We start from the raw sequence: 27,854 nt of genomic DNA, 5'->3' as shown, positions 1-27,854 counted from the left end.
CATTTTCCTCCCTCATGATAACATCTATTTTGTTAAGTGCACCAGTCCCTCCTGCAGCAAAGCACCCCCACAACATGACGCTGCCACCGCCGTGCTCCACGGTTGGGATGGTGTTCTTCGGCTTGTAAGCCTCCCCTTTTTTCCTCCAAACATAATGATGGTCATTATGGCCAAACAGATATATTTAGGTTTCATCAGACCAGAGGACATTTCTCCAAAAAGTAAGATCTTTGTCCCCATGTGCAGTTGCAAACCGTAGTCTGGCTTTTTTTAATGGCGGTTTTGGAGCAGTGGCTTCTTCCTTGCAGAGCGGCCTTTCAGGTTATGTCAACAAAGGACTCATTTGACTGAATATAGATACTTTTGTACCTGTTTCCTACAGCATCTTCACATGGTCCTTTGCTGTTGTTCTGGGATTGATTTGCACTTTTCGCACCAAAGTATGTTCATCTCTAGGAGACAGAACGCGTCTCCTTCCTGAGCGGTATGACGGCTGCATGGGTCCATGGTGTTTATACTTGCATACTATGGTTTGTGCAGATGAACGTGGTACCTTCAGGCATTTGGAAATTGCTCCCAAGGATGAACCAGACTTGTGGTGTTTTCTGAGGTCTTGTCTGATTTCTTTTGATTTTCCCATGATGTCAAGCAAAGAGGCACAGAGTTTGAAGGAAGGCCTTGACATTCATCCACAGGTACACCTCCAATAGACTCAAATGATGTCAATTAGCCTATCAGAAGCTTCTAAAGCCATGACATCATTTTCTGGAATTTTCCAAGCTGTTTAAAGGCACAGTCAACTTTGTATGTAAACTTCTGACTCACTGGAATTGTGATACAGTGAATTATAAGTGAAATAATTGTAACCGACTTGCCAAAACTATAGTTTGTAAACAAGAAGTTTGTGGAGTGGTTGAAAAACAAGTTAACGACTCCAACATAAGTGTACATAAACATCCGACTTCAACTGTAACAAAGAAGTGATCATGAATGTAAATACACTTTGAACATATCCCAGAGCCGGCATAAGGAGACGAGACAGAGGTGTTGAGAAGGAATTGTGGAACTCACGTAGATCTCGTCAAACTTGCCGAAGTCCATTGTCTTGAAGCGGTCGATGGGTGGTCTGATGTACTCGCAGTAGGCACTCTTCTTCACCACTTCCAGCTGACGTACACACGACACATAGGCCAGCCTGGACTGGATCTCTGCCATGTCTGGAACCTGGGTGGGTATAGGGATAGTGTGTAGGAGTGTGTGCGCGCGTGTGTGTCGGTGTGTGGGGCCCATCTGCGTTGATCATCATACCTTCACTTTCTCTGCCCAGGGGTTGATTCGTTTCCACAGCAACCACCAGCCCGACAGGCTGTCGCCATAGTTACAGAGGTCCGTCTCGTCCTGGCTACCTACGTCGATGGCGATGACAGTCTTGGCGCCCATGTTCCTCGCGATGTCCGCTGTGGGACGTCACGTTGTGACACACACACACACACGTAACGACACACAAACACAGACGTACACGAGCCGGCAGCAGGGACAATAAGGAAAACCCAGTCTGGGGTTAATTCCTAATAGGAACCTTGTCTTTCATATACTTTATTACCATATTCAAACTCACTCCACCAGAAACAGACATCCCAATTGGCTGGATTATCGCTCACTGGATAATCACATCAAACCTTCATTTAATTTCCAGTTTTATACAGTGCATCTACTCAGGTTTTGATGGTCCCAAAGTTTGGGTGAATTCTTATCTCCACGTTTGGTTCGCTCCTGCATGGTTGATAATGCAGCCTTGGTGTGTGTTTATGGTGCGAGTCCCAGAGAGGGTTTGAGACCAAGTACCCTGTGAAGGGTGCAGGTCTCACCAGTCCACTCCACAGTGTTGACCCAATGTGTTTAGCTTAGCGGTTTAGAGTGTTGGTCCAGTAACACAAAGGTTGCTGGTTCGAATCCCCGAAGCCAGAGAAAAATCAGTCGATGTGCCCTTGAGCAAGGCACCGAATCTCCTGTAAGTTGCATCTGTTAATTATTAAATGACAAATGTAAAAATTAACCAAGCCTAAATTTTGAAGACCTTAAATGTATATAATTAGCTAGTACCCATAGAACTAAAGCTATCTAAATCCACTGTGAACACTAGATGGTGGCTACGGCATTGCGCCTCCTCTGCCTATTAGAATGTGAGACTAGTCATTGCTTTACCTCGACAGACACTGGGTCCAACTCTGTGGGTGTGTCCACCCAAAACATCAAATAATCACAAGTATCGTAAACCTCGAAGCCACCCGACCATGTTGCACAAACCGCAAGAAGATTCCACATCTAAAATTAACCTAAAATCACCCAAAATAGAGAAGGATGATGTTCAACTTCATCAGGTTTGTGAAACATGGTTTTGTGAGTCACATTTTTTTCCTGCACGCTACAATGACCACTTCCAGAGGAGATAAGAGTAGCATAGCAGAAGAGATAGACATTTGAGTAGTATGCAGAAAAAAAAGTGTTTCAAGTTGTCTTTTTTTCCAGTAGGAATGCAACAGGCAATCCATACATCCATTTGGAATTACTCCCAGGCTGGTAACAGCCTAATGAATAGCAGTTTGTTGAGGGGTCTGATACTGCGTGTCGTCTTCATACTGGAAGGGAATGTACCGTCAGAGCCGACTGGTGTCTTGTAGGTCACGGATTAGTTTTATGGCATTGAGAAAGCTAACTGTATATCGTTTTAAAGCTCACAACTCTTATCAACACCCAAATCATCTGAGGAACACGGTATGTCCCATACCTTTAGATGTTCTCAGCCAGTAAGACACCAGGAAGCCTTACTGACAGACACATAGCATTCTGAAACTCTGTTGATTTGATTTAAAAAGCTTGTTTAAAAAGCTTGTGGATACTGGACAATGGGATACTTTGTACCGCCAGTGTCCACCATCACTAACACACTTGATGCTCTGTGTTGTATTTACTCCCATCTGATAGGTAAAGATTGATCCTGAGCTGAAAGCATGTTTACGGACCAATTTCAAATACACTACGGGGATCATTTACATATTTGTTTTCCCTCTCAGTCAATTGCCTCTATGGCTCTATTTTGAGCAAATTGTTGGCAAATTAAATTGAACATTTCGACAATGGAAACGATTTGAACGCTCATTCCCACTGCTCAGATGGTAGAAAATGCAACTGAATTCTGTCAAATTGTAATCTCCACCATCGTCAATGACAGCCCCTACTTACCCATGGACGATCTCTCAACCCCCCCCCCCCCTCCCCCTCAACTAAAATAACTCTGAAAATGTCCTACTACCCATTCCCCCTTCCCTCCTCCCTCTTTCCTATTCTCCTCCTCATCATCATCTACTTGCCTGGCAGGTTGTTGATGTAGCCCCCATCCATAAGCAAGTTGCCATCTTTGGGGTCGCAGAGGGGCGGCAGGTACCCTGAGAGGGTCATGCTCGCCCTCACATAGCGCCACAGTGACCCTGTGAGCCACACCCGGGGGGGGGGGGGGGGGGGAGGGGATAACATCTCAATAATGTTGGCGTAACTTCAGGTTGGTCATGCGTTTTGGCAGCAGACCACAGCCCCAAACCATAGGGTGCCATCCCAATTGGTTAACCCAGAGGTGGATAACCATCAAAGGGTTAGCCACGGGATGTGAATGTGGTGCTGCCCAACCTCTCAAATTGCTTCTGCATCCGCTGAACCACCTTACCATGCACAGAGACCTGTGTGTGTGTGTGTATCAAGTCTAGGCACAGGGTAAGGGTGCAGCCACAGAGTAAAGGGTTGGTTCGATCTCCAGACTCTGTCCCCAACCACAACCGTATGCTCCCTGTGAGTTAACCCTTGTGAAATGTTCATTAGGCCAAAGTGAAGCTTTTTCTTTTATAACCATTTACAAAAAATAGTGTCTGTTTTACAGCAGTTGGTGAAAACATACAAAAACAAAAATCACCAAAAATACAGGTATGAGGAACCTTTTAAACTTTGCCTTCAGTTCCCTGACTCCTCAACTAGACACAAGGAGCACAGGGGGTTGGTAGTCTGGTCACAGCATTTGGAGATCTCTCAGACACTAGTGAACATGTTAGGGGCAACCAGCCAGCCCTGCCCAGAGCTGTGGTCCTGTAATACCACTCCGGACCAGCAGAGGGCAGGGGGAGGCTGGGCGCTGCATGGATTGGAAGGAGAAGGAGCACCAGAGGAAGAGAAGGATGCTGCTGTGTGTGTGTGTGGGTGGAGTTTGAAGGGGACATAGGAGACTGAAGAATTTCAATGTGGAATCATTGAACTGAACTAGTTCTGGACTTAGAAGTACTAACAAAACACACAGTCACCATTTTCAGCCCACTTTTAATTTGAGGCTTCAATCAAGCCCTTCACTGACAAGAGTGATAGAACTGTATGCTCGTCTATGGGCATTGGTAGGATCCAGAACACTTTTGGCATCTCGCTAGAAAAGGCTAAAGGGAAACGGGTAGCATCAGCAACACTGTCATCAATATATATGTAAAGAGTAGATATATAGATGCATACAGTACACAGACACATGCACATACATGGACAGGGGGAGGTGTAGCTGCTGGGGGAGGGGGGGGTACAAATGGTTGACAGAAGCCATTTATAAGCACTGCTCGGTATGACGACATGGGATCAAGCGATGGACGAACGGACAGACAAATGGACAGAGAAAAAACCCGACTACAGACCCACAATTAAAAAACAAACATGAAATAGCCTATATGGTGACCTTCTCTGACCTCAACACAAAACCTTTATTTCCCGACACCATAGGATCAGCTTCAAAACCCTGAAGAGAACGCTACATGTTGTGCTCCTATAGCTAGGTCGATACGCAAAAAAGCTATAACCTATGGACCTACACTGACAAACGAGTGACTGAGACCCAAGCTTTAGAACGTGGGAAACGACAAGCAGCAAGCTGCGTGGAAAGGCCTCAGGGAAAAGCCTGTGTAACATTCTCAGGAAGAAGCAGACACGTAAGTGTACACTTGGTGTGTAGTATACCAGCCAAGTGCAGGAGAACTTGGGAGATGAAGTGGAGGAGCATGGAGAACCAAAAACAGGGAGGGGGCGGGGCACCAAAAGCAGGACCATCATGCACCTCTCTGTCTGACCCATGGATATGTACCTGCATGAGCAAAGCCTCACTGCCAATCTGGAGGCATGGAGAGGGGCTTACTGACACTGGGGGGCGGGACAAAGCCAATTCGGAACTGACTTGTGTGGGAGTGTGAACTATTGAAGCCAAATTGAATAGAGAAGTATTGGTGTTAAGAATGGGTGGTTCTGGGTGTAGGGGAGCGAAACATTGCATCCCCTCCACTCACATACCGAAATATACACTGATTTATTAGCCTAGCTTTCCTTCCAAACCATGGGTTCCCAATGTCCGACTGGTCAGGTGGGGTTAAGGTGAGACGGAACGTGGGAAAGAGGGAGGGGGAGGTCGATTGTCGGTCGTTTCAAAAGAGCTTAAGGTAGAAGTTGCCCCTAACCCCAGATCTGGGATCAGATGACATAACCCCAATCCTAACATTAACCATCAGGTGGGTGAAAATAATATGACCCTGTATCAGTGGTCAGGAGCAACTTCTACAACTCCTTTTGGGGTTAAGGGGTGAGACAGGCGTCGGGGTTTGAACTATGAACTCTGACCTGGGACATTGTTAACATAGCAACCATCCACAAGCAGGTGGCCATCCTTGGGGTCGCAGAGGGGAGGTAAATAGGGGGTGTAGGAGGCACTCGCTCTAACATAGCGCCACAGCGAGCCTGTCAGAATGGAAGATGGAGAGGAGACATCAAACATGGACAGAGAGAGAGAGGCAGAGAGCGAGAGAGCCAGAGAGAGAGAGAGGCAGAGCCAGAGAGAGAGAGAGAGCGAGAGAGAGACGCAGAGCCAGAGAGAGAGAGAGAGAGACGAGGAGTGAGACAAAGAAGAGAGGAGAGAGAGAGAGCCAGAGAGAGAGAGCGGCAGAGCCAGAGAGAGAGCGAGCCAGAGCCAGAGAGAGAGCGGCAGAGCCAGAGAGAGAGCGGCAGAGCCAGAGAGAGCGGCAGAGCCAGAGAGAGAGAGACAAGGAGTGAGACAAAGAAGAGAGGAGAGAGAGGCAGAGCCAGAGAGAGAGGCAGAGCCAGAGAGAGAGAGAGAGAGACTAGGAGTGAGACAAAGAAGAGAGGAGAGAGAGGCAGAGCCAGAGAGAGAGGCAGAGCCAGAGAGAGCGGCAGAGCCAGAGAGAGAGAGACAAGGAGTGAGACAAAGAAGAGAGGAGAGAGAGGCAGAGCCAGAGAGAGAGAGGCAGAGACAAAGAGAGGAGAGAGAGGCAGAGTCAGAGAGAGAGAGGCAGAGCCAGAGAGAGAGAGACAAGGAGTGAGACAAAGAAGAGAGGAGAGAGCGGCAGAGCCAGAGAGAGAGAGACAAGGAGTGAGACAAAGAAGAGAGGAGAGAGAGGCAGAGCCAGAGAGAGAGAGGCAGAGCCAGAGAGAGAGAGACTAGGAGTGAGACAAAGAAGAGAGGAGAGAGAGGCAGAGCCAGTGAGAGAGAGGCAGAGCCAGAGAGAGAGAAGGAGTGAGACAAAGAAGAGAGGAGAGAGAGGCAGAGCCAGAGAGAGAGAGGCAGAGCCAGAGAGAGAGAGACAAGGAGTGAGACAAAGAAGAGAGGAGAGAGAGGCAGAGTCAGAGAGAGAGAGGCAGAGCCAGAGAGAGAGCGGCAGAGCCAGAGAGAGAGCGGCAGAGCCAGAGAGAGAGCGACTAGGAGTGAGACAAAGGAGAGATGGGAGATTAGGGTTCCAAATTGTCAGAAACGTTCCCAAAGTTCCCATATTTGTTGATTCTGGGAAATCCTCCAACTGGGATTTTTGAAAAACCTGAGAACTTTGGAAAGTCTCTGTAAATGTTGTAAACCTAGGAGCAAGACCGAGCTAGAGATAGACAGATGTATATATCGAGAGAGAGAGAGAGAGAAAGACAGATGGATATATCGAGAGAGAGAGAGAGAGAGAGAGAGGGGGACAGAAAAGAGCAGGAGATAAAAAGGGGCAATACATGTCCAGAGCTCTGGACGTATACAATCTAAAAAGGTAATTGTATCTGACGTATACAATATAAAACCCTCAGTGAACATGGTCAGGTAACATCAAGCAACGTTTCTAGAACAAAAAAACAAAACAAGAGGCCAGTTCTAGAACTAAAAGAGATTGCACAGACAGGACTGTAGTTTGTTTTTTAAATACAGATAGAAAATAACCAAATAGCGTCACAGCATTAATATTACAGTGAATTCCAAACTAATAGCTAAGTGGTGTCGTCCATTTACTCTCCTAAACCACTCAAAGGAACCATGTATTAGTTCCCGAAACCTCATTGGAAAATGGAGACCTGCGTACACTGAGTGCACAAGACATTAAGAAAACCTGCTCTTTCCATGACATAGACTGACCAGGTGAAAGCTATGATCCCTTATTGATGTCACTTGTTAAATCCACTTCAAAATCAGTGTAGATGAAGGGGAGGAGACGGGTTAAAGAAGGAATTTCAAGCCTTGAGACACAGATTGTATACGTGTGCCATTCAGAGTGTGAATGGGCAAGACAACAAAAATGTAAGTGCCTTTGAACGGGGTCTGGTAGTAGGTGCCAGGCGCACCGGTTCGTGTCAAGAACTGCAACGCGGCTGGGTTTCACGCTCAACAGTTTCCCTTGTGAAATCAAGAATTGTCCGCCACTCAAAAAGGACATTCAGCCAACTTGACACAACTGTGGGAAGCATTGAAGTCAACATGGGCCAGCATCCCTGTGAAACGGTTCTAACACCTTGTAGAGTCCACGCCCCGACGGATTGAGGCTGTTCTAAAAAGGCAAAAAAAGGGCTGCAACGCAACACTAAGAAGGTGTTCCTAATGTTTTGTACACAGTGCATTTCCACTCTTTCCCAGGCTATCAACAGCCACGGTCGTCCTGTTCGGTGTTTAGTTTAGTGTTAGAATTATTATTAGCTTGGTCAGATAGCAGCCGGCAACAAACAAGATTACTACAAAATGCACCAACATTCTCAGAGAGAGTGATAGAGGGAGAAGGCCAGTGAAAGTGAGAAGTAAGAGTTAGAAAAAGATCAAAAAGGAAGATGGAGAAAGATCCATCTCCAAGCCGGGGAGAGTTAGCTAGCGCACACGACGCAGGATCTAGAAACTTGATGGCTATGACCGTACTCTAAAAGCCGCCATCTTGAAATTAAGCTACAGGTCAAGTGTAACATAAAAAGTCTAAATGATGCCAAATGTACACAACGTCAAAGAGACTAACGTTCATTGGTTGGCTTATGGGAACATGGGGTGTTGCATAAACCAAATAGTGTCACCACCAACTCGTAAAGTCCTTGTGTTACAAATGCGCCAACGGTGCAACTTCCTGTTGAAAAACCCTGAGGTTGGTGTTAAAACTGGCCACTTTCTCAGAGCTGCAGAAAAGCACATTGGGAGAAAGTACGGGAAGCGAGGGAGGGATGGAGGGAGAGGCGTTAGGGTGCAGAGGGGTAAAGCAAGGGAAGAGTGTTCTGGATCCTACTTGTTGACACAGACAGGGGGTGGAAGGATCAGCGACTAGCACACTACACCTATAGTACACTAGCCTGGTCCCAGATCTGTTTGTGCCATCTACCCAACAATGACCATACGAGTTGGCAAGATGGCAAAACAGATCTGGGACCAGGCTAATAGTAAGCCAAAACAGCAGATGGCGAAAGTGTCACTGTGGCATGGTTTGTTTGGTGTTGTTTTAGAGACACGTTTTAAACATAAAAACAGATGTCAGAAAGGTAGGAGGAATAACCTGAGAAAGAGAGCAATAGAGATGAGCAGTGGGAGTGGACTAGGTTGTGTCAACAGGAAGTGACATCACACTAGGGAGGAGGAAGGAGATAGGTAAAGAGAGAGAGCATCGTAAAGCTTTGCTCTCGCCGTTAGTAAACATGCCAAGTGCAGACAAGCATTGAAGATATAACTGGAGGACCCCACAACCTTGACACCCCAAATCCAGGAGGATTCATTTGCCCATGTGGCCAGAAGTCAGTACATAAATAACGTGAACTAATATACATGACTTTTTATAAATCCCTTAGCTCTTACAAACTAGTGGACATTACCGGTGATAACAAAAGGCACGCAACATGTACCAACACTGGATTTGGGGGTAGGCTTCCTTCCATAAGCCAAAGGTTGTGGCCTTTGACTCAAAGAGGTCAGCAGGGGTCATACTCCCAGCCTCTAGGACTACTCTATCTACAGTTAGTGGTAGTGCATTTCTCACTCAGTCAGTCATCCCATACATAAACAATCCATATATTAAGTGTGAGTCAATGGATGAACATCACAAACAAGAAGGGAAAAGAGGACTTTCAGTGTACCAATTGTATGACCCCCCCCCTATTAATATTATACAGCTGAAAGGCATGCAGAATCTAACCAATTTATCTCAAACTCCTAATTATAACAACGCCGAGCGATCTTAAGGTGAAGGCACTAACTGTAAGTCGCTCTGGATGAGAGCTAAATGACCCAAATGTAGGATTTTAATCTCATAACGCATACTCCAAATTAGCCAGCTGTTATCGGCAAACGCCGAATGACATTAGGAATGCATGATCATGTCAATCCCACGGTAGTTCGAGCGTACCAGCGTGAGTGGATTGAGTTAAATAGCGTTACATATGGAGTATATCTCTAAATAAACTACATATCTAACTTGTGTGTGTGTTTATCTGACTGCATGAGAGTTATCCTAACAGCTGTATCCAATTTCTACTCAAAATCCCGCAGAACTAGGACAATTACTTCTGTAGTGTTTTCAAGGCAACTTCAAAAATCTAGTCGTCCATTTATAAACAGCGATAGAGCAGAGGGGGAGGGGCCAGCGGTTAGCTGCCTGTCACTCACCGTCTTGGTGCACACGCATGGCGGACGCCGTGATGTCAGTAGTCACGTTGAAGTAGGGCAACCACAGGTCCTGATGGTTACATAGACCACACATTCCATATGAATTGGGATAAGGAACGTTCAGACGGATATATATTACGTAGAACAAATATGCCTCTCCAAAATGTGGAGCAGGTATCAACAGCTGCTCTATTCAAGACATTTCTATCTGCAACTGTTCACAAGGTTTGCCTACTGGCCCAGTTTCCTTCACAGACAGACATCTCCAGTAGCACTGACAGACAGTGTGACCTCTCACCTCAGCCTGCTTGTCCTGGAACACTTTGGAGATGCTGGTGTTGAAGGCGGCGCCGGTGAACATTGAGGTGATGGGATAGGTCAGGTCAAGGATGGTTTTGAATACGGAGTTCATCGCCTGTAAGGAGGAAGGGAAGGAGGGAGAGACAAAAAGGTTCATATTGAGCGTGTCTGAGATTAGTCGGACCGCACAGAATCACAAATCACCTCGCGTCCCACATGACCACTCATTATGTGGTCAAGATGAGTGATCCTGTGTCTTGCCGTGCTCAAACTGATCCCCTCTAATATGTTACATGTCACCTGACAAAGGAACGTGTCAAACGGTCAGATACAGGAACAAGAGAAGTGCATGATGGTATAGCGGTGGGAGGATCAGACCTTGGACCACTCGCGGGCTCTCTGCTTGGTGCGCACCGCACTCCTCTCCTCGGCGTACAGCGCCCCGATGAACGACCCGATGGACGTCCCGCCCACGATGTCGATGGGAATCCCTGCCTCCTCCATGGCCTTGATCACTCCCACGTGGGAGCAGCCTCTGCGAGAGTGACAGAGAACAACCAATCAGAGAGGAGGAAATTCACTCTCTGTTTGAGGACTAAAGAGACCAACTTTGCCTGCATTTCTTCCACTCCTTTCATTAACTTGAAAAGATCTGAAAGAACAAGACTAATTCGATACTACAGATACACCGAAGGACATTAAGGTTACAAGAAATCTTGATAATAATCAACAGGACTTCTCACGCAAAGAGCTGTGGTCCCATGACTGTCATTGAAAACATGCATTTGATGATGTACATTCTTTACTCCACACTATCTACTACTTGATCATCTACAAAAGAGAGTCTGGCACAAAAGAGAGGTGGTCCTATAAAAACCAAGTCCACTGACCTGGCTCCTCCTCCTCCCAGCACCACAGCGATGCTGTTCCCAGTCAGTACCCGGGCCAGCCGAGAGAAATCACTGTGTCTGTCCGCTGTCTTCTCAAACACCTTCTCATACACCTCCCTCTGCACAAACACACACAAAGTCGAATTCAGATGATAATCAGAGCGCTTGAAACGAGACTTGGGCCTGGTTAGCGACAGTTGCTATCCACCGAAGCGCTGTAATTGGTTGGTAAGCTTGTCAATAGATCATTTCCCCAAAACGACATGGGCTGGGTTTCCTAAAGCCTTTGTAGCTAAAGCACTATGTTATTTCTCATGAAAACCAAAACTCGTGTTACTCGTAGAACAGCAAAGTGCTTCATTTTGAGCCGTCACACCGTGCAGGATAAAACAAAAACATATATATAGATTGGATTAAGAGGACATGCTCATCAGGCTATTAAAGTATATATATATATATATAAAACATTTTCTTGCAAACAGACTAGCCTCCTCTCTTACCACATCGCCAGAGCTCTCTTTACAACTGTCCTCATCCTCCATTTAATGGAGGAACACAATCAGATGTGGGCAAAGGTCGGTGTGTAACGAATGAATAAACGAATTGAAAGAAAAGACAAAACAAACGAAAGTTAGGAAGAGAGAAAGTTTTTTTTTAAAGAAACTAAAGAAGTCATGGCATCTCCCCAGGGAGTCGCACCAGTTTTGAGGGGCTGCGTCGTGAGAAGACCCGGCGGGGGCAGCGGAGGTGGAGGTGTCCGGAGCACCAGCTCCTCATGTTGAGCCACTCTACGGTCCTGGAGGGCCCCGAGCCGTCCTCTTTATGGAGCAGCACCAGCTGTTTCAGGGCCCTCACCGCAGTGTTCTCCAACATCTGCTCCAACTAGAGGGGAGAGAGAGAAAGAGGCATGGTTAGATACAGTACGGAGGATGAGATGCACTAGACTGCTTTTAAAAAATAATCTCTACAAATAAGCTTAAATATGAGGTTAATGTATAATTTCACAACTAAAGTTTTAAATTGAACAAACAAATGTAACTAGGCAGCTTGTAAGTAGAGTAGCTTCAAAAGTCAACCAATCCTCCAAAACACTAGCAACCCATCCTCCAATTGAGCCCCACCCAAATCAACCTCCAGCTCTTCACCCCATCCCTCCTACCTGTCCCAGCGCAGGCTCCTGTTCCCCCAGGCCCACGATGAGGATGCAGTCAGCCTGTCTGATGCAGCGCTGGGTCCAGGGAGTCATACTGCTGTCTGTCTGGTACAGGACTATCCTGTTGATGTCCTCCTGCTGGGCCAGCCAGCCAGACAGACGGTACTCGTGGATACTGTTGTGAGGGGAGAACGAGAGTTAAGAACAACCAACTGGTATGGATACTGCAGAGGGAGAGAGGAAGAAGAGAGGATAAAAACGGACCTATCCAGAGCGGAGGCCCCCAGTCGCTCTCTGATGATGTCACTGGTCAGCAGCAGGGCAGGTCCTACACATCAAGGACAAATAGAAATCGGTTTAATATTTCAGGGAGAACAATTGATGGATATAAAATTGGATATCATGGTCGCTCAATGTGGCAATTTAGTTGACAGAACAACTTTGTGTCCACAGAATCTAGTCACATTAGGCAGATCTTTCATATTAGCCAATAGTGATTACAAGACGTTCAAGTCATAGTCAGGTTTGATCGACAGTTGCTATGCTAGTCTCTAGAGGTGTGTACCTATGGCGCTGAGGGCGTGGCTGAGCTCCAGGTTGAAGGCGTTGATTGGCACCTCGTCACAGATGGGCAGTACGGCCACAGTGGACAGGTTACTGGCCGGGTTGGTGACGTCAGGGCTGGACGCTACGCTGGACCGGCCGAGGGCAGAACCTGGGGGGGGTAAAAACGGAGAGAGAAGTACATGGCTTTATCTAGAGGACAAAGAGGGAAAGTGTGTGTATGCATGCAGTACATGCCTGTGTACACACACACACCTGAGAATGGTCCGCGGGCCTGTTGCAGGTTCCCCAGGATCTTCTGTCCCAGCAGGTGGATCAACCTGGTGACCACCTGTGGGTACCTCCTCTTGATGTTGTTGAGCGTTCCCTCTGGTAGCTTGACCAGCTCTGTGTCTCTGACCGCGTGGACCGTAGTGGCTCTGGGCTGTCGGGTCAGAGCCTCAACCTGGGGAAAACAGGAGGAGATCGTAAGAGCTCCAAAACCATGGGATTTAAAAAAGGTATAGAGTCCCCAATGATCTAATACAACCCAAATATACACTATAAACACATAGGTCTAATATAAATAAATTAGGTTTACTTTATTCTGAATATTAGCTTTATAAGTTAATATAGCAACAACATATTCTGCCTTTACATGAAAGACCAGAACGATGAGAGCTGTAGAAATGGGTCAAAGTCTCACCACTCCTATGAGGTCTCCTCGACCGTACTCTCCTACCAGCTCCTTCTTCCCGTTAGCTTTACGTATAACAGAACGCAGACGTCCGTTCAGAACTATGTAGGTGCAGTCCGACTGGTCTTCCTGCCTGGTGATAGGACGAGAGGAGGTGGAGGACAGTCAGTTCAGTTATCATCAGACCCCCCAAAAAAAAAGAGTCGTTTGGTTTCAGGACAGTGTTCATTTGAACGTGTCAAAGAAAAATATATTGTCAGTCAGAAAAAGTTTGCCTGCTTGTAAATAAGAACAAACTCACTAATACAGATTTTCTGGTCAAAATTAAAAATACCGTCATATGAGAAGATTTGTCCAGATACCTATAGAGGGCTCTGCCAGCCTCCACAGCCATCCAGTCTATGGCGAAGTCCATCTGTCTGACGAAGGGGGACATGCGGATGGCTACGGTGTGGGCTGCACTCAGAACCACACTGGGCTGTTCCCTCATGATCCTAAAGACAGGGGGCAGCACAGAGCACACCAGATCAGGAAAAACACACAGGCAGTATCTTAGGGGAGGCAGTCACTACGCTTAAATATCACAGCAACTGATAAATAAAGCTAGGGTTAGGGGAAGTGTTAGCCACTTCCGCCCTCCTACCAAGACCAGATAGATAGTAATAACCAGCATCTTATCAGCAGTAAGACAGTTGTGACATAGAATGAGAAATGCATGTTTGGAACTGAAGCCAACCTACTTATAACAGATGGTTTAATATTCAACAGTCAGTGACAGCTGGTATATTTCATGTAATCATTCAACAAACTGCATACCTCTAATTCTAAACCCAAGTTAGGCTTAAACTAAAATGGTCCAGCTTAATGCCCAGACTGTGAACGATACCCCTTTCACACAGAAGGGTTTAGCCCAGGGGTAGGAAACCCTGTTCCTGGAGGGCCACGGGTACAGCAGGATGTTGTTCCAACTAGGCACCACACCTGACCAACTGAACTAATTGAGCAGTTCATCGCCTAAATTCAACACAGCTGGTCTTCCAGGTCGGTTAAATCAAAAACAGGAAGTGCCTGCGCCCCCCTAGTCTCTTTCTAGTCTGGTCTCTACTAGACACCCACTCGTAGAAGTCAGACTTGGAGATCTTGAGGAAGGTGCAGTCTCTGTTGGCCTTGATGGTGAAGATGAGGGGCTCTCCAGTCAACACGGCCAGCTGGCCCACCATCTCACCCGGCTGGGTGACAAACAGACACACCGCATCCTGCTTGTCGATCATCCGCTGGTACACGTGGAGACAGCCGGACAGGATAAAGTGGAGACTCACATCCTGAGAGGAGAAGAGGGAGTTCAGATTTCACATGTTTTGGTGTTTTTAGAGGGGAGGAGAGTAGAGGGGGGAAGGAGCTGGGGAGGAGAGAATAAAGTTTATGGGAAAGAGGAACTTGGACGGGGAAAGATGTCAAGGAAAACATAGGTTTTTGATATTGCAGAATTGGTGATTAAACAGTCAGGTTGGTATGTATTGTCGTGGAGATAAACAATTTTGACTTTACAGCTGGCCCATCTAACAGAAATAGCTCAGTTCTGCCTCCATGGCAAGATTTATGAAAATAAACGTCAACCTGCATTAAAACAGAGGAGAGGAGAGAGGGAAGACATCTTCACTCTCTCCAAGCCTCAGTAAAGTACCTGGTCTCCTTGTCTAGCCAGCACGGTTCCTGCCTTGGCATGGTGCAGAGTCACTCTCCCATTCAGCAGAGCGGGGTCCTGGCAGAAGAAGGAAAAAGAACAGAACGAGAGAAAGAAAGAGTGAGACAGCGTTTGAGGGAGGGAATGAGGAAATACTCTTGGTGGTGAAACAACATCTGGATTCCCTTTTTGCTCTCCTGGGCTGCAAATCAAGAGGGTTGGCAAAGATACGGAAGGAGACAGAACTTTCAATATCGTACATTTCAGATGCTCGGTGCCAACCATAACAGTAGATTGTGAAATGTAAATGTAAGAAGCTTAGATAAAGAGTCAGAGGAAGAAAGTGCTGGGTGATGTCCAGTAAGGAGACATGTTTTCAAATGGGGAGGTACTACTTGAACTTGTCCAATAAGAACACTTTTGGGTTTTGCGTTTCAAAATGTCTCGTCTAGACATGGTACATTATCCCAAAGGACAAAGTAACTTGGTGACAGTTTAACACAATAATCAGATAAATACCACATGATTACATTGATACTAGAGTCATGGTTGCATAGATAGTAACCATCGACTGACCATGTACTAAGCAGTAGTTAGTACTAACCTCTATCCTCATGAGTTTGAGGAGCTCCTTCAGGGCCTCCTCGAACAGGGCAGGGCTGGGGCGACCGGGGACGGGTCCTGGTCCTGGTGAGAACTGGTTGTCCGGACCCCCCTCCTCCTCGGGGTACAGGTACACCCCCGACGGCACCTCGTCTACGGTCACCCTCCTCTCCCGCTGATCCTGGGAAAGAAACAGAAAACATGGAGGGACATGAATGTCATTTACTGTACCCTGTGCCTGGTCTACTTGGAAGCGCAGATCTGTGTCGTACAAAGATAAGAGATAGTGGTCTACGTTGAAGTGCATTTTCGATTTGATTTCAAATGTAAATACATGTTCAATACACATGTGATTAATATCCAACTTTGTGTGTGTGTGTGTGTGAGCGCATGCATTCGTGTATGCTAACCCGTGTATAGGTGGGTGGCGTGTTGCCGTCCTCAGCGGAAACTGAGATCCGTCCTCTCTCGTAGGCCATGTCGAAATCCGACCGCAGATTCTTCTGCATGCCTGTGTGTAGACACCACACACACACACACAAACAGAAATCATGTTGACACAAACACATGTAAATGCCACAGTCAACAGTCTGAGAAGCAACAGAGCTAAGTTACATACTAGGAACATAAAGTGCACTAATGTCAAATGTCAAGTTAGGTCCCTAACATGCAGTAAAAACTGGACTGAAGCCACAGAGCTGAAGTTACATACTAAGAATGCAGATGTTAACACACGGACAGAGAGAAAAGAACGGAAGAGGACAGAGAGAGGGATCGAGAGGACCGACAGAAAGAGTTAGTCACCGGCGATGTCTACAGGCATGGAGATGGTCCTGCTGAGGGTTGGTGGGACTGTGGCACCATCCTTCCCAGGATCTGATGCGTCCTTCACGGCGGCCTCGCGGTCCTCCGCGGGCACGGTCAGGCTCCCGAAGCGCTTGCCGTGGCGCTGGGGGCTGGTGCGAGGCACGGGGTGGGGGGACAGGGGCAGCAGGCGCAGGAGCTGCATCTCCTATAGGGAGGGGAGGACAGGGGCATGGGGGGGAGAGAGAGAGAGAGAGAGAGAGGTTAGGGTCAATGAAGGCAGGCTAGCGTTGAATTAGCATCATTATAATTACCAGGTCAGCATTGAAAAGTGACTAGCGGTAGCGTCAGCGTTGAATGACTCAATCGTAATGAAAAAGGGCATGTCTGTTGTAGCTTCAGCTAACGAAGTAGCATTCCTGGTAGATGAAGTAAGAAACAGAATGTCCATGTGTGGGTGTGTGTTGTTTGAGGATCTGGGTGGTATGATGAACCGTGGCGCTGTGTGTGTGTGTGTGTAAGGGGAGCTTGACTCACGTGGCTAAAGAGCTCGTTGGTGAGCCCCAGGTAGTTGTGCAGCGCCAGAACTGTTACTCTTTGGAGACGAACCATGATGATCTGCATGAGAAGACAGAGGGAGGAAAAGGTCACGTGAACACCAAGAGAAAACACACATCCACACCTAGTGACAAACACACACACACACTACAGCTTACCTGGACAACCCGCACCAGGCTCTCAGGGTACTTCTCGAAGATGGAGAGGAAGGCCTCGACAGGTAGACGCAGTACGGTAGACACCTCAGCCGCCCGCGCCGACACAGTCTTGTACGGCTTCTGGTGTCCCTGAAACCCACACACACACTCTTAGAATATACTGTACTAACTCAATATTAGTGACTTTACAGACATTTTGGAGACTTGAGACATTTTACAAGTTCCTATTTTCAGCAGTAAAGGGAGGGGAAGTTTGTGTTGGGAGTGGTTTTCACATGCTAGCTAGGTGTACCTGAAACAAACACATTGACAAGACTCTTTCATCACTCTCCTATTTATTTAACTAGGCAAGTCAGTTAAGAACACATTTTTATTTTACAATGACGGCCTACTTGGGCCAAACTCACCCCTAACCCGCACGACGCTGGGCCAAATTGTGCATTGCCCTATGGGACTCCCGATCACGGCCGGTTGTAATACAACCTGGGATCGAACCCGGGTCTGTAGTGACACCTCAAGCACTGCGATGCAATTTCTTAGACCGCTGCGCCACTCGGGAGGCCATATAGCAGTCAATGAAAAATTAAAGCAGCCGTTTTGCTGCAGTGACTTGGGTGAAGCCTTTTTAAAAATGTCCCTGTGACCCACGCACTAACAAAGAACTGAAGTACTTAACAAAATGTTTATAGTCTCAAACCAAGAAGAGGGAACTAGCAGAAACCATTGCTTTAGAGACATTTTCCATTTCCTTTTCTCAGCCGTAAAGCAAGGGCTCATGGATGTTTGTGTCAGTGAGTTTTCCCAGGACTAAATATAGGGGTTACATTCTAGCTACCAACTCCTCTGGACTGTAAAGGGTCATGTGTTTAATAGCTCATTGTATACTTATTGGAAGTTTAAAGTCAAAGCTGACTTAAGCCACACATAGTGCTACATGATATAACATTAAATTGCGAAATCATCATGATTTTGATAGCTTTGGAGGCTAAGTTGAATCCTGAGGCTATGATTCAACACTAGATTGCCCTGACTTGTTCCTTGACTAAGTTCAAATGTCTGACTGAAACGTGAAAGGGAAAGACAAAGGGGTGACTCAAACAAGAAACGACACGCGCTTGGTGATTTAGGGAGTGTGGAATGTGGGACAGGAAGTGGGCGTGTCTCACGGTGATGACGTCCAGGATGCTGAGGAGGCTGTGGACACTGTCTCCGGGGTACACCTCCTTCACCACACCGTCCTTGCCGTCCTACAGACACACAGGGGTAAAACAGAGTATGTCATAACAAATTAACATAGACAAAAGACACGTACATTTTTGTGTTAAAAAAAAGCACAGAAAAACACAGGCAAACAGTACAATTGACAGACATCTTGAAAACATTCTGTTCATGTTAAGTCATTCCAATCTTTGCCCAAATGCAAGTTTATCGTGGTCATAACTTTCTAAATTCCGAGAACATTCCATTTGAGCCTTTTCCTCCACATTGGGATAATCTGAGTCAATAAATAATGATTAGCACCTATTAGTTTATGTCCTACTAGAGAGTTAATTGTTAGAGAACTGTAAGCCCCTTATAAAGTCCCTATTTACTCGTTAGCATGGGTGGAGGCTCATTTGCACAGAAGGCAAAAAAAAAACAAGAAAATGTAAATGTCTGCCCCCTCCCATACACACACACACACACACTCTCTCTAACCATTCCAGTAAGGCACAGTTCTAGTTTTCCGTCCTGCACCACGTAGATGCTGCTGTCAGGCTGGCCCGGTCTGAAGACGTACTCTCCCTGTTGAAACTGCAGGAACACCATGTGTTTACACAGCTCCAGGAACAGAGGCTTCTCAAAGTGGCCCAGCACACTGCAGGGGGGGTAGAGATGGAGAGATTACTACAGACATACATCACCTTGCATCATAAATAACTACTCAATATTATTTGTAGATCAGTCAGTCACAATTTACCCATGATACATGGCGGTTTAGATACTTTCAAACACACACACACACACACACGTCTCCTCCATATAGATAAGAACTCCACAACATCTTAACACACACAGAGTACACTCTACACACGCAGAAACTCTGAGAAGTCCCTACGTACCGGACGTTCTTGAGCATGTAGAGCACCTCGGAGGGCAGGTGGGAGTTGGCCACGTCAAACTCTGTAAGGTCCGCCTCCAGCACTGAGGGAGGAGGCTCCTTAGCTACCAGGGTGGGCACCTCCTTCTTAAAACGCAGAATCCTGGAGGGAGGAGAGGGGGAGGGATGGAGAGAAGGATGGGAAAGCGGGAGGATAAATGTATAACAGACTATTGTTCTCTACTCTGTAGTCACCAAGTAAGTTAGCGTCATGGATATCAGTAGAGTAGACAGGGTAAACCGTGTTCACACACTTTTTGGCAATGTTGAGCATTTTCTGCTTCTTTTTGAGTCGTGGGCGCGAGGAGGAGGCTGTGCCCACCAGGGAAGAGGTGGACTGGGACACCTGTGAGAGCAAGAGGTCAAAGGGCAACTATGGAAAAAAGACACATTGTCGAACAAAAGGGTACCATTTTACTTTGCTAGAATCCCCAAAACGCATCCCACCACTGCCACTAACCTTGCGCATGATCTTTCGTCCATAGAACATGACCTTGTCCCTCTTGCGGAATCGATACTTGGGGGCCTCCTGGGCTTGCAGGTCTGTGAGAAGTTAAACCACACATATATGGAGATACTAGAGCACGGACACAAACAGTAACTCAATGGGAGTAAGATAAAGTACCCGTATGAACATTTTAAGACGCTATACAATGCTATAATGTAAGCTAAAACCATATATTCACTAGCAAAACTGAAATGAACTAAAAATATATATATTTATAATGTTATTAGGCTGACCCCATTTAGTTGACTGGACGATTGTTTGGTCAACAGGCTGTTGGTCGACCAAGATTTTTTTAGTCGAGCAGTTGCAAATGGATTTTTAAAAATTCCATGGCACACGAGACACCGGTCTCAGTGGACTAATCCAATGAGGAGGCAGAGGGGATGCCACGGTCCAAGATGAAAGGGGGTGTGGCTAAAATACATGTCTCTCCGGAATGGGCTCTTTCCCACCATTTCGTATACATTCATCGTTTCATAAATGAATTGTGTGTATTTTTTTCCCTTTGATTTTAAGTGTCTATCAATTCCACATTACAGACATCACCAGTAGTAACCAACATTTACCGTTAAGTCCCAATCTACAATGTCGGGTTTGTTTATGGTCATTTCTGTTAAAATACTGTTATTAGGTCTACAGTCGTTTACTGTTCTCATTGTCAGAGTGGACACGTTGTTTGCAGTACTCACAGCCTATGCTACACTTGTGAGAAAGAAGTTGGTTCATTTCATTCCATTTACAAATTGTCAATTTATTAATTGTCTTTTGTTTGGAACACACCTGTCAATGTTGAGTAAGGACGTGCACCTGATTACGCATATAGAAGTAGGCCTAGGCTCCCTGGCCTGCGCGCTAATGGTGGCCTATAAAATGTGCCCATTTGGGGATGTCTGATAGTATTTCTGATTGTCTTAACTCACTCACCATAAGCTGTTTTGCTTCTCAAAGAAATGCTTTCTTCACCTCAAAGAGAACGTTAACAAAAGTGTGAGAATGACAATAGTTTGTCAATGCATTTGAAACATATTTCCAGCTCTCTACCATTCGATAACCGCTCAGCATGAAAGGGAAACATCTAATGCTCTGATCCAGTGGAAATGTCATAAAATACCTGGATTAATTCTTATCCCTTGCACAAATAGCCTACAACTGTGTCTGTCTCGAGATCACTGGAGCAGGAAACTGAGGGCCCAGAGTATTTTATCCAATGTTACAAGTTTGCTAGCAGGAGCTTCTGCAGGACACAGTTGATAAATTGTTTCAAGTTCGTTGCAGACAGGCCTTGCATTGCCAATGTAATTGATAGGATACTTATATTTAAAAATCAGGATATTTTCTACCTGCAGGCTGCAATGTTTTTATTTGCTGGCTTTATGTAGGCGATTTGTACATAATTGGCAATGGCAACAGTTGCTTTTAGATTTGTATCATTTTCATTTAGATTCCGATATAATTTAGATTAACCAGATGACAATGACTGAAATACAAAGATTTTTATAAACTAAATTAAACTGTTTCACCAAAATGTGCATACGAAAATCATAACTGCCACGCAGATGGGTAGAAATGTTAAGATAAATTGGTACTTCAAATGGAAAAGGTTGCCGACCCCTGGTGTTGCCTAATAACGGCAACTTCAGGAGCTTAACGGCAGAATCTGCGAAGGTGAGCGGGAGGGTCAGGAAATGATTTAGGCTATCTTGATCCCTGGCTTCCTCAAGGGTCATGTTTCTTAATTATTTAAACCAAACAGTGTGCTTAAAGCATCAGACAAGCTCAGTACATATAGTTGATTTTATTCTAACCTAGTGTATAGACACATACCCTACATGACTAAAAGTATGTGGAAACCTGCTCGTCGAACATCTCATTCCAAAATCACGGGCATTAATATGGAGTTGGTCCCCCCCCTTTCTGCTATAACAGCCTCCACTTTTCTGGGAAGGTTTTCCACTAGATGTTGGAACATTGCTGCCGGGTCTTGCTTCCATTCAGCCAGAAGAGAATTAGTGAGGTCGGGCACTGATGTTGGGCGATTAGGCATGGCTCGCAGTCGGTGTTCCAATTCATCCCAAAGGTGTTTGATGGGGTTGACGTCAGGGCTCTGTGCAGCCCATTCAAGTTCTTCCACACCTGGCATCCGCCAAACAGATTAGTCCGTCGGTCTGCCAGATGGTGAAGCGTGATTCATCACTCCAGAGAATGCGTTTCCACTGTTCCAGTGTCCAATGGAGGCAAGCTTTACACCACTCCAGCCGAGGCTTGGCATTGTGCATGGTGATCTTAGGCTTTTCTGCAGTTTCTCGACCATGGAAACACATTTCATGAAGCTCCCGACGAACAGTTCTTGTGTTGACGTTGCTTCCAGAGGCAGTTTGGAACTTAGTAGTGAATATTGCAACTGAGGACAGACCATTTTTATGCTCCTCAACACTTGGCAGTCCCGTTCTATGAGCTTGTGAGGCCTACCACTTTGCCGCTGAGCTGTTGTTGCTCCTCGACGTTTCCGCTTTACAATAACTGCACTTACAGTTGACCGCGGCAGCTCTAGCAGGGTACAACTTTGATGAACTAACTTGTTGGAAAGGTGGAATCCTATGATTGTGCCACATTGAAAGTAACGGAGCTCTTCCGTACAGGACAATCTACTACCAATGTTTGTCTATGGACAGTACATGGCTGTGTGCTCGATTTTATACACCTGTCAGCAATGGGTGTGGCTGAAATAGCTGAATACACTAATTTGATGGGGTGTCCACATACTTTTGGCCATATAGTGTTTATGGACAAAGACACAATCGACGACTTTCGGTCAACCAAATTCTTCGGGGGTCGGGAACAGCACCCCAAAGTTCTTAGGTGTAAGTGAAGGGCAATCGCTAGAGTACCTGAAGCTAGCATTTATTTCATTTAATAATTAACGGAGAAAACACATTGGAGAGAGAATGTGACACGTACTTCTGAGCTGGATCCTCCGCAGCATGAAGAAGATGAGGATGGCGATGAGGATTATGGCGATGCCCGCACCAATCACCATCCCCATCATCTAGAGAGAGAGAGACGCACATGGACAGAGAGACATGAACAGAGGGAGAGAGCGCGATGGACAGAGGGGGAGAGAGAGACGTAGAGAGAGGTGGACAGAGGGCGAGAGACGTAGAGAGAGGCGGACAGAGGGCGAGAGGCGGACAGAGGGCGAGAGGCGGACAGAGGGCGAGAGGCGGACAGAGGGCGAGAGGCGGACAGAGGGCGAGAGGCGTAGAGAGAGCAAGGACAGAGGCGAGAGACGTAGAGAGACGGACAGAGAAGCGAGGAGACAGAGAGAGACGGACAGAGGGCGAGAGACGTAGAGAGAGACGGACAGAGGCGAGAGACAGAGAGAGACGGACAGAGGGCGAGAGACAGAGAGACGGACAGAGGGCGAGAGACAGAGAGAGACGGACAGAGGGCGAGAGACGTAGAGAGAGACGGACAGAGGGAAGAGACGTAGAGAGACGGACAGAGGGCGAGAGACGTGAGAGAGACGGACAGAGGGCGAGAGACGAGAGAGAGACGGACAGAGGGCGAGAGACGTAGAGAGAGACGGACAGAGGCGAGAGACGTGAGAGAGAGACGGACAGAGGGCGAGAGAGACGTAGAGAGACGGACAGAGGGCGAGAGAGCGTAGAGAGACGGACAGAGGCGAGAGACGTAGAGAGAGACGGACAGAGGGCGAGAGACGTAGAGAGAGACGGACAGAAGGCGAGAGACGTAGAGAGAGACGGACAGAGTGCGAGAGACGTAGAGACGGACAGAGTGCGAGAGACGTAGAGAGACGGACAGAGGGCGAGAGACGTAGAGAGAGACGGACAGAGGGCGAGAGACGTAGAGAGACGGACAGAGGGCGAGAGACGTAGAGAGACGGACAGAGGGCGAGAGACGTAGAGAGAGACGGACAGAGGGCGAGAGACGTAGAGAGAGACGGACAGAGGGCGAGAGACGTAGAGAGAGACGGACAGAGGGCGAGAGACGTAGAGAGAGACGGACAGAGGGCGAGAGACGTAGAGAGAGACGGACAGAGGGCGAGAGACGTAGAGAGAGACGGACAGAGGGCGAGAGACGTAGAGAGAGACGGACAGAGGCGAGAGACGTAGAGAGAGACGGACAGAGGGCGAGAGACGTAGAGAGAGACGGACAGAGGGGCGAGAGACGTAGAGAGAGACGGACAGAGGGCGAGAGACGTAGAGAGAGACGGACAGAGGGCGAGAGACGTAGAGAGAGACGGACAGAGGGCGAGAGACGTAGAGAGAGACGGACAGAGGGCGAGAGACGCAGAGAGAGACGGACAGAGGGCGAGAGACGCAGAGAGAGACGGACAGAGAGAGAGAGACGGACAGAGAGAGGTGTGCAGCCGCTGATTAAAGCATAATTAGACTTAATGGAATGAAACACTGCACACCAGACCACAACATACGAACGAACCATGCTCGTCTGTAGCTCTTCCTCCACAAACGCCTTGATGTTATTAAACCCTTCCTGTTGGTAGACAAAAAAAGAGAAGTGAACAACCGTGTAAAATAGCCTATATACTATGTAGACAGATAACTTTTTCCAGAGCTGGGAAAGTTCTGTTACAGAGTTAAATAACTGATGTGTAAAGGAATCCAGGCTTTGGGATTTGCCATGCCCAGGGAAAGGAATGGCAGAGGAGAAGGAGGAATGATGAAGTAGAAATGTTTCATCTGGGTGGAATCAGGTCTGACGATTCCCAGAGGGGCTTTAAAAGCACATCCGGTCACCCAATGTGTTTAGTTTGGCCTAACTATTTATCCTCAACATCCTCTTTTGTCAGCACCCCAACCCACTTGTTCATTCCTCCTTCCCTTCTTTACCCAGCTTAACTCAAATAGCTCCATATAAATATATGGGACAACACAACTCCCAAACAATACCTATGATGATGATCACTATTATTATACAGTAAGCCTAATTGCCTTCTGTCAATATTGGTTTAGTTGCCTTGCACCCATGTCAGCCTGGCTCTGAGACCAATAATAGGACAAGTGACTGCTACTTCTTTACTCTGCTGCACCAGACAATAACACAGATCTCATTGACACATGATGCAATCTAATAGCCTGCGTGCGAACAAGAAACAGAGCAAATTAGAAAGATAAAAAGGGAATGAGGAAACTTGAGAGCATACAAGAGACCGAAGGAACAAGTGAGAGAGAGCCAAGAGAGATGTCGAACTCCTATGCCACACACAACCACACAGTTGGGGACCATAGCAGAGAAATTACAGTGAGAGTCTCTTGTCTGTTGAGGTCACTTTAACTTCAAATCAATAGGACTCTTTTTTTCCAGAAGGATATGGTAGAACTTGAGTGATGTCCTGCCAAACGGACCTTCCCTGTTCTAATGCCTTCACTGATTAAGACTAGGCCCTATATGACTCATTGAAGGAGTGGAGATCTTAGCTCAGAGATAAGCTTATATACAGTGTTGCTGCAATAGAAAGTGTGTGTGTGTGTGAGTGTGAGAGAGCGAAGGGGATGGCTGAGTTGACCACTGGTCACATGGCCAATCAGAACCTGTATAACTATGGGGCAAGGCCAATGGGCTTTTAGTACTCTGGCTCTCAGCCAATCAGTGACTGAGCTGGAGGAGAACGGCGGTCAGTGCTTATTGATCAGGAGAAAAGACGAAAGAGAAAAGGACTCAGCTGCAATTATTGATGAGAGGTTGGTTATGTTCTGAGAGATGGTGGATACTGTACATACTGCAGAAGACATTTCGGTTGAATTCATACAGTTGTGCAACTGACTAGGTATCCCCTCACACACTCTCTCTCTCGCTCTATGGAAGCGGTACTGTAGTAGTTGGTGAGGTCAATGGGGCCAGAGTAAGTGGTAGAGAACAGGAGTGTGTGTGTGTGTGTTCTTACTTCCAGAGGGGCATCTGCATGTTCTTGGCCCTCTTGTTCCGAGGTGCTCTGTCCCATTCTAACCCCGCCTCTTCACCAGGCTGGTCCATCAACGGCCTCTAAGGGGACAAAACAGGAAGTTGGCATTAGACATACAGGCTACAGTTCACATCTCACACACAAGCAGTAAAGCAAATAGCTTTTTAGTAGCTTGGAAGAGAAACCTGGACTTTTACGAAGAGCAATGACTAACAAAATGATTCTAAATACTTTCTAGTATGCAATTATGACTCATTGCTCTTTGTAAAGGTTGTCCAGGTTTAGGGTTGCAAAATTCTGGTTACATTCCTAAAAATCTCCAGGTTTTCCAGAAATCCCGGGTTGGAAAAGTCCCTGAATCAGGAGGCAACAAGCAGAAATTCCAGAATACTCCTGGAAAACCTGGGAACTTTGGGAAAGTCACCTATCCAGGTTTCTCAGAGGTACTGCTGTTTATAGATACGTACTGTATATGTGTTTATGCATAAACCGCAGAGCCTCTCAGCCAATCCCCATCCGTTCCCCTCCCCCACTGAAACTGGCAACATGATCCTCTCCCAGTCCCAAACGGAGTTAGAGATAATAACAGTGCTCCAATGACACACAGGCAACATCCCAAAGGGCATCCTGTTCCCTACACAGTGAACTACTTTTGAACTGAGCACTAATCAAAAGTAGTGCACCATATAGGTAATAGGGTGGCATTTGGGACACATGATCCAGAGAGACAGACAATCCTGCCGTGCCCAGTTGACATTGGACTACCCCCCCCCCCCCTGACCATCTCCCTGAGGGCTGGTCCTCTAAGAGGGTTTACCCCCCCAGCCCTATTTGGGTTAATACTCCTGGGATTTAGGCCTAGCCCTGACCAATGAAACTCCACCCCCATCTGTTCCCTTCATCTCGCCTCTTTACTTTTCTTCCTCCCACTCCATCCAGTTATCACAGCAGACGTTCCAGACCCTCCACCATCTCCCCCTCTCTCCATCCCTCCCTCTCGCTCTCTTAAACCATTTGTTGACACAAACAAATGCAAGTATACAATCCAAACAAGGCTACACGCTGAGCACAGACAAACAAGCAGCTAGCTTTGCATTCAAACCTCCATTGACTCCCACTGAAACTGAGCAAACATACCCTAGCTAGGCAAACAGAAAGATATTTAGCCATACAAGCTAATGTGATATGGTTAAGGCCTAGTACAGTGCATTGGGAAAGTTCAGTCCATTCCCTTCCCCACATTTTGTTACGTTACAGTTTTATTCTAAAATAGATCCAATTTTAAGAAATCCTCAATCTACACACAATTTTTTTAGAGAAACATATTAAAAATGTAAAACAGAAATACCTTATTTACATAATTATTCAGACCCTTTGCAATGAAATTGAGCTCAGGTGCATCCTGTTTCCAGTGATCAATCAAGTTTTGGAAACATTTCAAGGATGGAATCCACCTGTGGTAAATTCAATTGATTTGACATGATTTGGAAAGTCACAGACCGGTCTATATAAAAGGTCCCACAAATGACAGTGCATGCCAGAGCAAAAACCAAGCCATGAGGCCAAACTGAGCAATCAGGGGAGAAGGGCCTTAGTCAGGGAGGTGACCAAGAACTTGATGGTCACTCTGACAGAGCTCCATAGTTCCTCTATGGAGATGGGAGCACCTTCCAGAAGGACAACGATCTCTGCAGCACTCCACCAATCAGGCTTTTATGGTAGAGTATCCAGACGAAAGTCACTCCTCAGTAAATGGCACATGAAAGCCTGCTTGGAGTTTACCAAAAGGCAACTAAAAAAAACTCTCAGACCATGAGAAACAAGATTCTCTGGTTTGATGAAACCAAGATTGAACTTCTTGGCCTAAATGCCAAGCGTCACATCTGGAGGAAACCTGGCACCATTTCTATGGTG

General features: G+C 46.6%; 1 protein-coding gene across 4 annotated transcripts in view; it reads right to left on the bottom strand.

Moving 5' to 3' along the window:
* LOC115142432 (patatin-like phospholipase domain-containing protein 6) overlaps positions 1-27,854 on the bottom strand; it is a 36,190-nt gene that overhangs the window by 4,913 nt on the left and 3,423 nt on the right. The window contains exons 2-31 of one of the 4 annotated variants that reach the window (XM_065001505.1): positions 25,923-26,020; positions 24,458-24,511; positions 22,955-23,042; positions 19,949-20,031; positions 19,743-19,834; positions 19,451-19,591; positions 19,047-19,206; positions 18,515-18,595; positions 17,349-17,477; positions 17,170-17,250; positions 16,633-16,840; positions 16,239-16,339; positions 15,830-16,009; positions 15,226-15,303; positions 14,658-14,863; positions 13,904-14,035; positions 13,551-13,674; positions 13,121-13,310; positions 12,867-13,016; positions 12,566-12,629; positions 12,308-12,476; positions 11,848-12,030; positions 11,149-11,267; positions 10,637-10,793; positions 10,257-10,373; positions 9,959-10,028; positions 5,689-5,805; positions 3,372-3,488; positions 1,309-1,457; positions 1,072-1,224 (exon numbers count right to left, since the gene is read on the bottom strand). In XM_065001505.1, coding sequence (XP_064857577.1) covers positions 1,072-1,224; positions 1,309-1,457; positions 3,372-3,488; positions 5,689-5,805; positions 9,959-10,028; positions 10,257-10,373; positions 10,637-10,793; positions 11,149-11,267; positions 11,848-12,030; positions 12,308-12,476; positions 12,566-12,629; positions 12,867-13,016; positions 13,121-13,310; positions 13,551-13,674; positions 13,904-14,035; positions 14,658-14,863; positions 15,226-15,303; positions 15,830-16,009; positions 16,239-16,339; positions 16,633-16,840; positions 17,170-17,250; positions 17,349-17,477; positions 18,515-18,595; positions 19,047-19,206; positions 19,451-19,591; positions 19,743-19,834; positions 19,949-20,031; positions 22,955-23,042; positions 24,458-24,511; positions 25,923-25,979 — 3,750 coding nt within the window. In that variant the 5' untranslated portion in view covers positions 25,980-26,020. The remainder of the gene's footprint in view (positions 1-1,071; positions 1,225-1,308; positions 1,458-3,371; positions 3,489-5,688; positions 5,806-9,958; positions 10,029-10,256; positions 10,374-10,636; positions 10,794-11,148; positions 11,268-11,847; positions 12,031-12,307; positions 12,477-12,565; positions 12,630-12,866; positions 13,017-13,120; positions 13,311-13,550; positions 13,675-13,903; positions 14,036-14,657; positions 14,864-15,225; positions 15,304-15,829; positions 16,010-16,238; positions 16,340-16,632; positions 16,841-17,169; positions 17,251-17,348; positions 17,478-18,514; positions 18,596-19,046; positions 19,207-19,450; positions 19,592-19,742; positions 19,835-19,948; positions 20,032-22,954; positions 23,043-24,457; positions 24,512-25,922; positions 26,021-27,854) is intronic. The other 3 variants (XM_029681881.2, XM_029681880.2, XM_029681882.2) reach the window with 3 other exon arrangements.

Source organism: Oncorhynchus nerka, linkage group LG15 (assembly GCF_034236695.1).
Source record: "Oncorhynchus nerka isolate Pitt River linkage group LG15, Oner_Uvic_2.0, whole genome shotgun sequence".
Taxonomy (NCBI): Eukaryota; Metazoa; Chordata; class Actinopteri; order Salmoniformes; family Salmonidae; genus Oncorhynchus; species Oncorhynchus nerka.
Note: the sequence above shows the minus strand (reverse complement) of the source record. Positions and strands in the feature narration are given on the sequence as shown.